General features: G+C 38.7%; 1 protein-coding gene across 7 annotated transcripts in view; it reads right to left on the bottom strand.

Annotated features, from left to right (window-relative positions):
* Nucleotides 1-319: 319 nt before the first annotated feature.
* Nucleotides 320-16,261, bottom strand: part of PEMT (phosphatidylethanolamine N-methyltransferase) — a 68,242-nt gene continuing 52,300 nt past the window's right edge. For 5 of the 7 annotated variants that reach the window (XM_073558500.1, XM_073558501.1, XM_073558502.1 and 2 more), the window contains 2 exons: nucleotides 4,396-4,470; nucleotides 320-839 (listed from right to left, as the gene is read on the bottom strand). In XM_073558500.1, the coding sequence (XP_073414601.1) occupies nucleotides 785-839; nucleotides 4,396-4,470 (130 nt within the window). In that variant the 3' untranslated portion in view covers nucleotides 320-784. The remainder of the gene's footprint in view (nucleotides 840-4,395; nucleotides 4,471-16,261) is intronic. The other 2 variants (XM_073558504.1, XM_073558503.1) reach the window with 1 other exon arrangement.

The raw sequence follows: 16,261 nt of genomic DNA, 5'->3' as shown, positions 1-16,261 counted from the left end.
AAGAATATAACTACTATAATACTGCTCCTATGTACAAGAATATAACTACTATAATACTGCCCCTATGTACAAGAATATAACTACTATAATACTGCTATGGGTGTCGGTGGTATATATGGGGGGTGGCGGTATGACTGCGGTCTGCAGGCACTGTGCCTCTCGCTGGGGCAGTAATCACACAGGACAATTATATGTTATAATATTTTTCTTCCCGTTCACTATAATTACCTGACACAATGTGCTGCAGCTCGGGGAACATTACTCTAATTACCCTGGAAAGTCTAAACGTGAAATTAGATAATCAGCAGACGGAATACGATTTCTTTCAAGATGAATAATTTTTATTTTTAAAACTTTATTTTTTTCTCACTTTTCCATCTTTGTAAAATGCATAAAGTGAGACACAATGTCCTATGAATGGTCCAAGAACATTAAAAACAGATTCATGTGCAAGCAGCATAATAAAAGTCATAAACACCTGCAGGCGGCCACGTTGTACGGGAACGCAGCTGGTCCACTCACAATGGATGCAGCGACAGTACTGAGGTATGAGAGGCGCGTGGCCTCGGGCAGGGGTGTCAGGGGCACGTGGCCTCGGGCAGGGGTGTCATGGGCACGTGGCCTCGGGCGGGGGTGTCACTGCTCCTGTGAGGCTTTTAATATTTAATACTGTTTAATCGCTACATCGTATTCGGGTACCTGGCAGTACATTATCTAGATCAGTAAGGCCCACAGTCCCAGTCATAGGTCCATGTGCTGGATAACACTAGAGAATCGGATGCCATTAGCGGTATTTCTTGGTCTTCGCTTTGCGCCTGTAAATCTGTTCAGTAAACGGCCTGTAACAGAAGGAGAAGAAGAAGAGACGAAGTCAGGAACATCGCAATTTACAATACCGGCCGAACCATAAATCATGTACCCAAAAACAACCATTGTGCACAGCAATACATATTTTCACTGATAAATGACCGTCCCATAGACGGCAGAACCATATATACCGCGATCTCATATGTTAAAACCATATATACCTTCATCCCATGTATGACAGAACCATTTATACCGTCAACCCATGGATGACAGAACCATATATACCGCCATCTCATGTGTTAGAACCATATATACCGTCATCCCATGGATGACAGAACCAAGGGATTAAGGGATTCAGAAAGAGAATTGGAGGGATCCAATGGCTGGATATCCTTCAAGACAAAAATGTCCAGGAAGGATGGGAAATCTTGAAAAATGAAATTCTCAAAGCACAGTTGTTAACAATTCTGAAAAGAGGGAAGAATAGGAAGCATTTAAGGAAGCCAGGATGGATGAACACAGAACTTAAGCACATGCTAAAAAGGAAGAAAAAAAATGTTTATAAAATGGAAAGAGGGAGGCATATCTAAAGAAGAATATAATGCTGTCTGCAGAACCTGCAGGGCACAAATCAGATTATCTAAAGCTGACAATGAATTGAGGCTTGCAAGAGATGTCAAAAGGAATAATAAAGGATTTTGGGGATATGTCAAACGTAAAAGAAAAGTCAAAGATGCTATAGGATTTTTACAGGATGAAAATGATGAAATGGTAAGACAGGATGTTGAGAAGGCCGAACTTTTAAATTCCTATTTTGCATCTGTTTTCTCTCAAAAAGGAAATGTAACATCAACTGTTCTTCACTGTCCTATTAAGGGAATAGAAGAATCCAGGATATCTATAAACAGAAAGATAGTGAGGAAACACTTAGCTAACCTAAATGAATTCAAGTCTCCAGGTCCAGATGAATTACACCCCAGAGTACTGAAGGAGATAGCAGAAGAAATTTTTGAACCCCTCTCCATAATCTTTGAAAATTCTCAGAGAACAGGAGAAGTCCCAGAAGCCTGGAGAAGAGCAAATGTTGTTCCTATCTTCAAAAAGGGGAAGAAGGTGGACCCAGGAAACTATAGGCCGGTGAGTCTGACTTCTATACCAGGAAAGATCTTTGAACAAATTATTAAACAACATGTATGTCAGTACCTGGATAAGAATGAAGTGATTAAACAGAGTCAGCATGGGTTTGTAACTAATAAGTCATGTCAGACTAACTTAATTTCCTTCTATGACGGAATCACTGATTGGGTGGATCAAGGAAATGCTGTAGATATAGTATATCTTGACTTCAGCAAAGCATTTGACAAAGTCTCTCATACAATCCTTATTGAAAAAATGACTAAGTATGGAATGGACAAGGCAACTGTTAGGTGGATTCATAACTGGCTTAGTGATCGGACCCAAAGAGTGGTCGTAAATGGCTGCACATCCAGTTGGAAGAATGTCTCAAGTGGGGTACCACAGGGCTCTGTCCCGGGACCTGTATTGTTCAACATCTTTATCAACGATTTAGATGAAGGAATTGAGGGTAAACTGATTAAATTTGCTGATGACACAAAGCTAGGAGGGATAGCTAATACTAGAGAAGAGAGAGAGAGGATTCAAAAAGATATAAATAAACTGGAGAAGTGGGCAGCAACTAACAGAATGGTTTTTAACAGGGAAAAATGCAAAGTACTACATCTGGGCAATAAAAATGAAAAAAGCATATACAGAATGGGAGGAATAGGGCTAAGTGACAGCACATGTGAAGAAAACTTGGGTATACTAATAGATCACAGACTGAATATGAGTCAACAGTGTGATGCAGCAGCAAAAAAGGCAAATGCAATTCTAGGATGTATTAACAGAAGCATACAGTCTAGATCACGTGAAGTCATTATTGCCCTCTACTCCTCTTTGGTCAGACCTCATCTGGAATATTGTGTCCAGTTTTGAGCACCACATTTTAAAAAAAGACATCAACAAACTGGAGCAAGTTCAGAAAAGAGCTACCAGAATTGTGTCCGGTCTGCAAACCCTGTCTTATGAAGAAAGGTTGCAGGATTTGGGATTGTTTAGTTTGCAAAAGAGAAGACTGAGAGGAGACTTAATAGCGGTCTACAAATATCTCAAGGGCTGTCACATTGTAGAAGGATCAACTTTATTCTCATTTGCACAAGGAAAGACTAGAAGCAATGGGATGAAACTGAATGGGAGGAGACACAGATTAGATATTAGAAAAAACTTTGACAGTTAGAGTGATCAATGAGTGGAACAGGCTGCCACGAGAAGTGGTGAGTTCTCCTTCAATGGAAGTCTTCAAACAGAGGCTGGACAGACATATGACTGGGATGATTTAGCGAATCCTGCTTTGAGCAGGGGGTTGGACCAGATGGGCCAGGAGGTCCCTTCCAACGCTATGATTCTATGATATATACCGCCATCCCATGTATGACAGAACCATATATAACGCCATCTCATATGTTAGAACCATATATACCGTCATCCCATGGATGACAGAACCATATATACCGTCATCCCATGGATAACAGACTATATACACACACCGCCATCCCATGGGTGACAGAACCATATATACCGCCATACCACTAATGATAAAACCATCTATTAATACACAGCCCCGTGTCTCTGCTCTTTGGGCTGTACAGGGTTAATTAGTGCCCGCTCTGAGTGGCACGAGGTGGGTGAAGGGCCCATTAATTACAGCAAGACTGTCCTTGTGCTGCCCACCATGTTGGCGGCGGAGGGGCTTTGTGGGGACAGGTCCGGGCCCTTGTGTCCCCCCTCATTACAGCTCTGTGTGTGCGGAGGACGCCGGCCTCCATTAATGAGCCAACGGCGCAGCTTTTGGCCTTGGACACTTATTACGCCCCAGTGACAATTGCTCCCTCTCTTTCCCTGTAATGCTCTGGCTGCTTCCTGCGTTACCAGGTGCGGAGACCTTCTCACGTGTGCTTGAACATCTCGGGATGAGACTTCACGTGGTCGCACGGCTTAAAGGGAAGCGGCCGGCACTGTCATTTCTGAAATAACATAATTGCCCCTTAAGGAAAAATATGAAAAATCTAGTTTTCCTCCGCTCTCACTTAGGACACCGTCATATCGGCCGGCGGTGGAATGAAAGAGCGGCAAAAATAGACGGAAATTGCTAAGAAAAACACAACGTAATTCGCTCGTAAAATCCGCCAGCTTGGCAAATGGCAGGGTCATAAAGGGGAGGTCTTACAGCAACCAAGTGTTCAGAGGCTCCTAAACTCAATATACAGCGAAAAGCCTTCAATCCAGCATCCAGTAATCTGGAAGCAGTCAGCACAAAGTACCGGGACTGGCTGCTATCTTTTCTTATGTTTTGGCCCTTTTTTTCTTACCGATTACTCCGTCTATGGATGTGTCAGTCTAAACTGCAATTATGGAATTACGTTCAGGAACAGGTTGAAAAAGATGAGCAGAACCATATGTCAGTAGTAACGAATGCAAAGGTGGGAAGAAAAGTGCATTCTCCAACTGGGAAAGAAAGATATCACCTACCCTTCAAAGAGGATGGCGACTTTGTAGCACACAGCGACCACAGCGGTGAGAATGAGGCCAGAGGGGCTGGAGTTCCTTGGGTGAAAAAAATAAAATAAAGAGACAACAGAGAGTGGTGAAAAGCGGCCATCAACCCTTCCCCCCTAATAATCCAGCACCTACTACCAAACATCTACTGCACAATATGCACAGCAGAGAGGAGGCCGTATTATAGTAGTTATATTCTTGTACATAGGAGCAGTATTATAGCAGTTATATTCTTGTATATAGGAGCAGTATTATAGTAGTTATATTCTTGTACATAGGAGCAGTATTATAGTAGTTATATTCTTGTACATAGGGGCAGTATTATAGCAGTTATATTCTTGCACATAGGGAGCAGTATTATAGTAGTTATATTCTTGTACATAGGAGGCAGTATTATAGTAGTTACATTCTTGTACATTGGGGCAGTATTATAGTAGTTATATTCTTGTATATAGGAGCAGTATTATAGTAGTTATATTCTTGTACATAGCAGTATTATAGTAGTTATATTCTTGTATATAGGGGGCAGTATTATAGTAGTTATATTCTTGTACATAGGGAGCAGTATTATAGTAGTTATATTCTTGTACATAGGAGGCAGTATTATAGTAGTTATATTCTTGTACATAGGGAGCAGTATTATAGTAGTTACATTCTTGTACATTGGGGCAGTATTATAGTAGTTATATTCTTGTATATAGGAGCAGTATTATAGTAGTTATATTCTTGTACATAGCAGTATTATAGTAGTTATATTCTTGTATATAGGGGGCAGTATTATAGTAGTTATATTATTGTACATAGGGAGCAGTATTATAGTAGTTATATTCTTGTACATAGGAGGCAGTATTATAGTAGTTATATTCTTGTACATAGGGAGCAGTATAATAGTAGTTACATTCTTGTACATTGGGGCAGTATTATTGTAGTTATATTCTTGTATATAGGAGCAGTATTATAGTAGTTATATTCTTGTACATAGGGGCAGTATTATAGTAGTTATATTCTTGTACATAGGGGCAGTATTATAGTAGTTATATTCTTGTACATAGGGGGCAGTATTATAGTAGTTATATTCTTGTACATAGGGGGCAGTATTATAGTAGTTATATTCTTGTACATAGGAGGCAGTATTATAGTAGTTATATTCTTGTACATAGGAGCAGTATTATAGTAGTTATATTCTTGTACATAGGGAGCAGTATTATAGTAGTTATATTCTTGTACATAGGGGGCAGTATTATAGTAGTTATATTCTTGTACATAGGGGCAGTATTATAGTAGTTATATTCTTGTACATAGGGAGCAGTATTATAGTAGTTATATTCTTGTACATAGGGAGCAGTATTATAGTAGTTATATTCTTGTATATAGGGGGCAGTATTATAGTAGTTATATTCTTGTACATAGGGAGCAGTATTATAGTAGTTATATTTTTGTACATAGGGGCAGTATTATAGTAGGTATATTCTTGTACATAGGGGCAGTATTATAGTAGTTATATTCTTGTACATAGGAGCAGGATTATAGCAGTTATATTCTTGTATATAGGAGCAGTATTATAGTAGTTATATTCTTGTACATAGGAGCAGTATTATAGTAGTTATATTCTTGTACATAGGGGCAGTATTATAGTAGTTATATTCTTGTACATAGGAGCAGTATTATAGTAGTTATATTCTTGTACATAGGGGCAGTATTATAGTAGTTATATTCTTGTACATAGGGGCAGTATTATAGTAGTTATATTCTTGTACATAGGAGCAGTATTATAGTAGTTATATTCTTGTACATAGGGGGCAGTATTATAGTAGTTATATTCTTGTACATAGGGGCAGTATTATAGTAGTTATATTCTTGTACATAGGGGCAGTATTATAGTAGTTATATTCTTGTACATAGGGAGCAGTATAATAGTAGTTACATTCTTGTACATTGGGGCAGTATTATTGTAGTTATATTCTTGTATATAGGAGCAGTATTATAGTAGTTATATTCTTGTACATAGGAGCAGTATTATAGTAGTTATATTCTTGTACATAGGGGCAGTATTATAGTAGTTATATTCTTGTACATAGGGGGCAGTATTATAGTAGTTATATTCTTGTACATAGGAGGCAGTATTATAGTAGTTATATTCTTGTACATAGGGAGCAGTATAATAGTAGTTACATTCTTGTACATTGGGGCAGTATTATTGTAGTTATATTCTTGTATATAGGAGCAGTATTATAGTAGTTATATTCTTGTACATAGGGAGCAGTATTATAGTAGTTATATTCTTGTACATAGGAGGCAGTATTATAGTAGTTATATTCTTGTACATAGGGAGCAGTATTATAGTAGTTACATTCTTGTACATTGGGGCAGTATTATAGTAGTTATATTCTTGTATATAGGAGCAGTATTATAGTAGTTATATTCTTGTACATAGCAGTATTATAGTAGTTATATTCTTGTATATAGGGGGCAGTATTATAGTAGTTATATTATTGTACATAGGGAGCAGTATTATAGTAGTTATATTCTTGTACATAGGAGGCAGTATTATAGTAGTTATATTCTTGTACATAGGGAGCAGTATAATAGTAGTTACATTCTTGTACATTGGGGCAGTATTATTGTAGTTATATTCTTGTATATAGGAGCAGTATTATAGTAGTTATATTCTTGTACATAGGGGCAGTATTATAGTAGTTATATTCTTGTACATAGGGGCAGTATTATAGTAGTTATATTCTTGTACATAGGGGGCAGTATTATAGTAGTTATATTCTTGTACATAGGGGGCAGTATTATAGTAGTTATATTCTTGTACATAGGAGGCAGTATTATAGTAGTTATATTCTTGTACATAGGAGCAGTATTATAGTAGTTATATTCTTGTACATAGGGAGCAGTATTATAGTAGTTATATTCTTGTACATAGGGGGCAGTATTATAGTAGTTATATTCTTGTACATAGGGGCAGTATTATAGTAGTTATATTCTTGTACATAGGGAGCAGTATTATAGTAGTTATATTCTTGTACATAGGGAGCAGTATTATAGTAGTTATATTCTTGTATATAGGGGGCAGTATTATAGTAGTTATATTCTTGTACATAGGGAGCAGTATTATAGTAGTTATATTTTTGTACATAGGGGCAGTATTATAGTAGGTATATTCTTGTACATAGGGGCAGTATTATAGTAGTTATATTCTTGTACATAGGAGCAGGATTATAGCAGTTATATTCTTGTATATAGGAGCAGTATTATAGTAGTTATATTCTTGTACATAGGAGCAGTATTATAGTAGTTATATTCTTGTACATAGGGGCAGTATTATAGTAGTTATATTCTTGTACATAGGAGCAGTATTATAGTAGTTATATTCTTGTACATAGGGGCAGTATTATAGTAGTTATATTCTTGTACATAGGGGCAGTATTATAGTAGTTATATTCTTGTACATAGGAGCAGTATTATAGTAGTTATATTCTTGTACATAGGGGGCAGTATTATAGTAGTTATATTCTTGTACATAGGGGCAGTATTATAGTAGTTATATTCTTGTACATAGGGGCAGTATTATAGTAGTTATATTCTTGTACATAGGGAGCAGTATAATAGTAGTTACATTCTTGTACATTGGGGCAGTATTATTGTAGTTATATTCTTGTATATAGGAGCAGTATTATAGTAGTTATATTCTTGTACATAGGAGCAGTATTATAGTAGTTATATTCTTGTACATAGGGGCAGTATTATAGTAGTTATATTCTTGTACATAGGGGGCAGTATTATAGTAGTTATATTCTTGTACATAGGAGGCAGTATTATAGTAGTTATATTCTTGTACATAGGGAGCAGTATAATAGTAGTTACATTCTTGTACATTGGGGCAGTATTATTGTAGTTATATTCTTGTATATAGGAGCAGTATTATAGTAGTTATATTCTTGTACATAGGAGCAGTATTATAGTAGTTATATTCTTGTACATAGGGGGCAGTATTATAGTAGTTATATTCTTGTACATAGGGGCAGTATTATAGTAGTTATATTCTTGTACATAGGGGCAGTATTATAGTAGTTATATTCTTGTACATAGGGAGCAGTATAATAGTAGTTACATTCTTGTACATAGGGGCAGTATTATAGTAGTTATATTCTTGTACATAGGAGCAGTATTATAGTAGTTATATTCTTGTACATAGGGGGCAGTATTATAGTAGTTATATTCTTGTACATAGGGGCAGTATTATAGTAGTTATATTCTTGTACATAGGAGGCAGTATTATAGTAGTTATATTCTTGTACATAGGGAGCAGTATAATAGTAGTTACATTCTTGTACATTGGGGCAGTATTATTGTAGTTATATTCTTGTATATAGGAGCAGTATTATAGTAGTTATATTCTTGTACATAGGGGCAGTATTATAGTAGTTATATTCTTGTACATAGGGGCAGTATTATAGTAGTTATATTCTTGTACATAGGGGGCAGTATTATAGTAGTTATATTCTTGTACATAGGGGGCAGTATTATAGTAGTTATATTCTTGTACATAGGAGGCAGTATTATAGTAGTTATATTCTTGTACATAGGAGCAGTATTATAGTAGTTATATTCTTGTACATAGGGAGCAGTATTATAGTAGTTATATTCTTGTACATAGGGGGCAGTATTATAGTAGTTATATTCTTGTACATAGGGGCAGTATTATAGTAGTTATATTCTTGTACATAGGGAGCAGTATTATAGTAGTTATATTCTTGTACATAGGGAGCAGTATTATAGTAGTTATATTCTTGTATATAGGGGGCAGTATTATAGTAGTTATATTCTTGTACATAGGGAGCAGTATTATAGTAGTTATATTTTTGTACATAGGGGCAGTATTATAGTAGGTATATTCTTGTACATAGGGGCAGTATTATAGTAGTTATATTCTTGTATATAGGAGCAGTATTATAGTAGATATATTCTTGTACATAGGAGCAGTATTATAGTAGTTATATTCTTGTACATAGGAGCAGTATTATAGTAGTTATATTCTTGTACATAGGGGCAGTATTATAGTAGTTATATTCTTGTACATAGGGGGCAGTATTATAGTAGTTATATTCTTGTACATAGGGGCAGTATTATAGTAGTTATATTCTTGTACATAGGGAGCAGTATTATAGTAGTTATATTCTTGTACATAGGGAGCAGTATTATAGTAGTTATATTCTTGTATATAGGGGGCAGTATTATAGTAGTTATATTCTTGCACATAGGAGGCAGTATTATAGTAGTTATATTCTTGTACATAGGGGCAGTATTATAGTAGGTATATTCTTGTACATAGGAGCAGGATTATAGCAGTTATATTCTTGTATATAGGAGCAGTATTATAGTAGTTATATTCTTGTACATAGGAGCAGTATTATAGTAGTTATATTCTTGTACATAGGGGCAGTATTATAGTAGTTATATTCTTGTACATAGGAGCAGTATTATAGTAGTTATATTCTTGTACATAGGGGCAGTATTATAGTAGTTATATTCTTGTACATAGGGGCAGTATTATAGTAGTTACGACGTGGATAGTTTTACAGCAGATACATTAAGATGTGAAGGAGAACTCCCACAACGTCGCCTCCAGACTTCCGCAGATAAAAGTAGGATTTCTGCGGCACTGTAAATAAGTGCAGGGCAGAGATTTTTCACTCTGGAGACCCTGGGGAGTGTGATTATATTAATGTCTGTACTTCCATGTAGCGGAATAGAGTCCTTGATTTACAGCTGTGGGAAATATTCATCACCGTAGATGAGCAGTAAGAGCTTTTTTTTTTATTTTATTTTTTTTTATTTCTAGCCGTCAAATTGCTGGGAGGGAAGTCTGAGTCTTAAGTGTCACGACGTCCATCACGCAGAGGCGCCACTGACACAGGTGACACACCGGATTCGCAGTGACATCAGAACCCAGACCCCCTACCCCCGTACAAGTTATAGCAACACGTTATTTCACTATTTTAGATTGCAGCAAAACTTTCGTTTTTATAGATCTTTCTCATATAAAAATGGCTGCAGGGATTACTGTGGAACAAAAATGGCGCAGGTAAGAGAGACTTTGTAACCAAAACCAGATAAATAAATGAGGGTCACAACAAGGTTTAATTTTTTGCACTTTCACACAGACCCAGATGTGCAGATTATTAACTTTAGTTATCGCCTTTAGTCCGGGCTTCATCCCCGCGGCTCCGCGGACGGACACGGCTTCTCGCACATTCTCCTTCCGCTACTGTGAAGAATCGCACCGCACCTCTGACATTTAGAGTATTTTTAGAACCTTCGTTTTTCGGCGGAAAGATGAAGCCGTCCGCCGTTTCTTCAATAGGTAATGAGGTCATGAATCAAATGGCAGAAAGCCGGCTCCTTCCCTTGTTCTCGGCCCGCTCCCCCCGAGGCATAATCTTTTCTGAGAACCATCCGTGTTGTACATTACTCATTTTACTCTGGAGGAGCTCAGAAGAACCAAAAAAAACCTTTCATCCGTAACCCAAAGCTGGACAGATAAAGAAAAACGGCTGCTGGATTCAAAAGGGGATCGGCGGGTTTAACCCCTTCCCAGCGCGCGCCTATACAGCCGTACCGCTTTGATGTCTTGCTGCAGTGAAAAAGACGATCGTTCTGTTATTTTTTTCCGCCGTAAAGAGGCCGATTTTTGCTTTATTGTACAACATCCGCCCACCTGGATGACCTTCATCTATCCTCTATAAAATGCATCTGTCCTCGACTTCAATGCAATGGTCCTGAGCGTTTCATCTACTTTTAGCTCAATAAAAGCTTTATAGAAGTAGTTTGCGGTATTATTTATTTCAGATTTTTGTGGGGTTTTTTTTTGTTTTTTTAAATTCCCCATTATGGATAAAGCTATTTTGTCATGCTCTTCCTAACGTAACAGATGACCGAGCTTAAAAAAAAAAAAAAAAAAAGGGAGGTCCAGGATTAAAATAGCTGCTTTCTCCAAAAACAGCACCACCCCTGTCTACAGGTTGTGTGCGGTATTGCAGCTCTGCACCAGTTAATTCAATGGCGCCGAGAGGGGGGGGCGCTGTATTTGGAAGACAGAAGCTTTGTCTATTCTTATACTAGACATCCTCCTTAAAAAGGGATAAAGGAGTTTTCGTGCTCAAATATTGCTTTGTATGAAACCTCATGGCGACTACTGCCACGCAGGACTTAAGATCCAAATATTGAGTAAACTATGGGATCCAGGTAGTTGGATATGACCTCTTTAATTGAGTTCCGCCCAAGTGACTCCATAGAAATGGGACTCTGTTCCTCAAGAAAATTTTCAGGAAGTGTCATGTGTCATTTTTTGGCACTTGATGGGGCAGCATTTGCACTTCATAATGGGTTAGTCTCAATAAAATGTTCCTTTTAAAGTGGATTCTTCATTTTTGCCTTTTTTTTTTTTTTTACAATATTTGCAACTAGAGGTTTTATAATTTTGCAGCTTAACTCCCCATCGTCCCACAGGACGTTTTTTGCTACTTAAAGAATAGGGAAGCTAAACTCCTTGATCCGCGGAGCCGTAAATGTTTCCTGAATAAATGATGGTTACAAAAGATCCCACACAATGGAACGGGCTGATTCACGGGTCTACGAGTTCAGAATCCTCCCCAAAAATTACAAGATTCCTAACCTGCTATTAACCTGAGAGGCCAAACCCAGCCAGAGATGGAGGAAAGAAAATGACTGGGGTGATGGAGTTCAGGTTAATAGGACGTGTGTCCCAAAAGCAGTACAGAACAAGGCTCAGCTGTGTTATAACACAAACAATTTGTGGACAGAAGTGACACTGTTTTTTGGAAGGCTGTACACCAAAATTCAGTTCCTCCAGCATAATTCCTTTTCGAAAAAATCTGATATGGCAGCAACAAGCGTAGATAGAATGAAGGACTTATTACGGAGCATGAAGATGGAAAGCTGGAACATGGGACTGCTACTCAACACAAAGCCTGAGATATTCACTATGGTTAGGTATGACCGGGACACATTTGAGATGGACGACGATGAACTAGAAGTTGTAAAGGACTTCAACCTACTGTGATCAGCAATCACTCAAGGTACAGCGATGACATTGGGAGTCAGTAGGAGAACAGCTCTGGGCAAATCAACAACGAAGTCACTGGATAAGGTCTTCACATCAAGGAACATTTCACTGGCGATGAAGGCGCAAATGGACGTTAAAGAGACAAGGCAGAAGAAGAATCGACGTCTTCGAATTGTGGTGTTGGAGAAGGATGTTATCAATACCACGAATGGTAAGAAGAACAAACAAATCAATTCAGGAACAAACCAAGCCAGAAATGTCACTAGAAGGCAGAATCATCACCAAGCTACGACTTGCCTACTTTGGACATCATACGAAGAAAGCAATCACTGAAGAACGACATCATCGTCTGAAGAATAGAAGGAACAAGGCGAAGAGAAAGACCAGCAAACCGATGGAGAGATACTATTAACGGTGGAGAAGACCCTGCTGGACCAATCGAGGCTTGCTCAAAGTCGCTCTTTCTACAGATTGTTCATCCATCAAGTTGCCAAGACTCGACATTGAGCTGAAGGCCGCTAAATACATAAACATCAAATATTTGATGTCTGACAATCTGAAAATGATAATACAACCATAGAATGAAGCCTGGTCAAGGGGGACTTGTTAGAAGCCAAGTCAGGCCTTACCCTACTACTTACTGACGTTAGAATCTCTTTTATGCACTTTCTGGTTAATGTGAAGACCTCTTTAGGGAATTTAGTAATTGTAGAGACATACAACATCATAATTTGGTGTCTGACAGTCTGGTGACCAGGAAAATACCATAGTTACAGTTTATACAATTTGGTTGTCGGGGAGCGAGTCTATAGCATCAAGTCTGACAATTACTCAGATCTTCAGCTCAAGAAGGAATTGCCGCTGAATGTAGGACTAAGACAAGTGGCTTTGCCAGGCCTTTCCCTACTCCTTACAGACACAAGAACCATTCTTCGCTAAACAGTGCTGACTCCTTTAAAGGAATGTATTAAATCTGGGTGATACGATGACAGAATTTGACTATAGGGCTACAATTTAGGACAACCCCAGCCTTAGTTTGGAGGCCTTACCAACATTATTGATAACCTATAAGACTGATATTATGGGAAATTACAAGATTCAATATCAAGTCTGTCAGGGTCGGCCTGGGGCCAAGACACTGTACCCAAAAAACCAGGGCAGTAAGGCTCTGATGCCAATCAATGGTCCACCACGTGCGTTGTCCATGCACTTGATGGGTCCGTTCTTCACAGTGTCTGTTGTGATTTTTTTCTTTTATCTGACGTCCAACCAAAAAGATCAAACGGATCTTGGAAGGGCGGCATCATAATAATATTCCTCCGTACCCTTGAGATACTTTTGTTATACTTTCATAAAATCACATTTATGGCAAAAGGGTTCATGAAGCAGATCTTGCATATCGTTATTACAGCTTGGCGCCGCTCCAGATTTCATTCTAGACCGATTTCCTTGCAGACGGCTGTCAGCTAAGGCTTGATTTTACTAATACATCTTCTATCAGGTCCTTGCTTTATTTATGCAAACAAGAACAAATTTACATGGCTGCGCTAATTGACTAACTGTGCTCGGTCCCCGAAGGCCGAGTGTGGTTACAAGACATTAATTCATTACACAACAGCCTATCAGCGAGCAACTTGCCATTTCCCTTATGTTACAGGGCCATGTTACTGTAACTGGATGGTGATATACATTAAATCAGCTCATAATCGGCTAATGAGAACAGTAATTATACAATGTACTTTCTGCAATTAGTGATTCTTGCACGCCAGCTGTGCTGAAAACTTGGAACAAGGCTATTAACAGTCCATTCGGTGACATAGAGAAGGTTCTAGAACTTTCAGGCAGGAGGGACTGATCTGTACCATTTTTAGAACACATTAGGTATAATCTGTAGGACAACAGAAAACTTCCCAGCCTGAAAACTGGGGTAGAGTTACGAATATGGATTTCATATGTGATGAAAGCTAGGAGTACTTCTCTGCCCTGTTGAGGGCAGAGTAAAGTACTGCAGTGCGCAGATAAGTACGCCTGCGCAGGCGCGCAATGCCGGGAGCCATGAAGCAGGCAGGAGGGCAGCATCGCAAGAAGATGGGAGGCGCCTGACCAAGACCTGCGACACGCATCGGACCGGACCGCACTGCAGGTGAGTATAATAAAACTTATTTTTCTTATCTTGCAGGTCGAATCGGGGGCTTATCTACAGCATTATAGAATGCTGTAGAAAAGCCCTGAAAGGCTTTGGCCGTAACTAGTATCGTCCAAACCTGGTGACAGGTTCGCTTTAAGTGTTCTATCCCCACCCACTTTATAACTGATCTCTGCAGTAAGCGCTATGATTTGAGCCGTTAGTGTTCTATGCCCGCCCACTTTATAACTAATCTTCTGCAGTAAGCGCTGCTGAGATTTGAGCCGTTAGTGTTCTATCCCCGCCCACTTTATAACTGATCTTCTGCTGTAAGCGTTGCTGTGATTTGAACTGTGGGTGTTCTATCCCCGCCCACTTTATAACTGATCTTCTGCAGTAAGCGCTGCTATGATTTGAGCCGTTAGTGTTCTATCCCCGCCCACTTTATAACTAATCTTCTGCAGTAAGCGCTGCTGAGATTTGAGCCGTTAGTGTTCTATCCCCGCCCACTTTATAACTGATCTTCTGCAGTAAGCGTTGCTGTGATTTGAACTGTGGGTGTTCTATCCCCGCCCACTTTATAACTGATCTTCTGCAGTAAGCGCTGCTTTGATTTGAGCAGCTAGTGTTCTATCCCCGCCCACTTTATAACTGATCTTCTGCAGTAAGCGCTGCTTTGATTTGAGCCGTTAGTGTTCTATCCCCGCCCACTTCATGACAAATCTCCTACTGTGATCATTCTAGTATTTAAACTGGTTAATAAAAAGTGAAAACTACCTATTTGGTTGTCTTTAGAAATGTTGTAACTATATGCTGTTTTCAATTAATAAATAAATTAGTTTATGGAAAAAGAAAAAAAAAAAAAGTGTTCTATCCCCACCCACTTCACAAAACGTTATGTACATTGACCAATCGAGTGATTGGATTGGTTATGATGTTGTATTCTATCCCCACCCACTTCACACACCATTATTTTTCATTGACCATTTATTTGTATTATTTGTTTGGTTGTATAGTGGTCTATTCCTGTCTCATTTTGCAACGCACATTCCTGCACCTCCCCGTGATTTGTTTGTCTACAGCAGTGATCCCCAACTCCGGTCCTCAAGAGCCACCAACAGGTCATGTTTTCAGGATTTCCTTAGTATTGCACAGGTGTTGGAATTCTTGCCTGTCCAGGTGATGCAATTATCACCTGTGCAATAGTAAGGAAATCCTGAAAACATGACCTGTTGGTGGCTCTTGAAGACCGGAGTTGGGGAACACTGGTCTACAGGGTGCTGTATTCCCACCCATTTCAATATAGTGGACCTTCTGAATTCCAAAGTCTTATATCTCAATTTGGACTTTCAGTGGTTAAGTACAGTGACGACAGAAAGATGACTAGAAGATGCCTCCTACGATTCCTCTTCGTCCATGGTCACCTCAGCTGGGCGAGGATGCAGCGGCCGAAACATAGATTAGATATATTGCTTTAGTACTTGTTAGATAAAAGATATCTGAACGTATCTAAAATTTATCTCATACAACTGTATAATATCTACCAATCTCACATCTCTTTATCAATCTCCCCTGCAGGGTGTATATGGTCTAACTCCTCCATAAAGCTGAAGAGTCTCCTG

The sequence above is a fragment of the Dendrobates tinctorius genome, unplaced genomic scaffold (genome assembly GCF_039654945.1).
Source record: "Dendrobates tinctorius isolate UK_male_01 unplaced genomic scaffold, ASM3965494v1 ptg000257l, whole genome shotgun sequence".
In the NCBI taxonomy this organism is placed as follows: Eukaryota; Metazoa; Chordata; class Amphibia; order Anura; family Dendrobatidae; genus Dendrobates; species Dendrobates tinctorius.
Note: the sequence above shows the minus strand (reverse complement) of the source record. Positions and strands in the feature narration are given on the sequence as shown.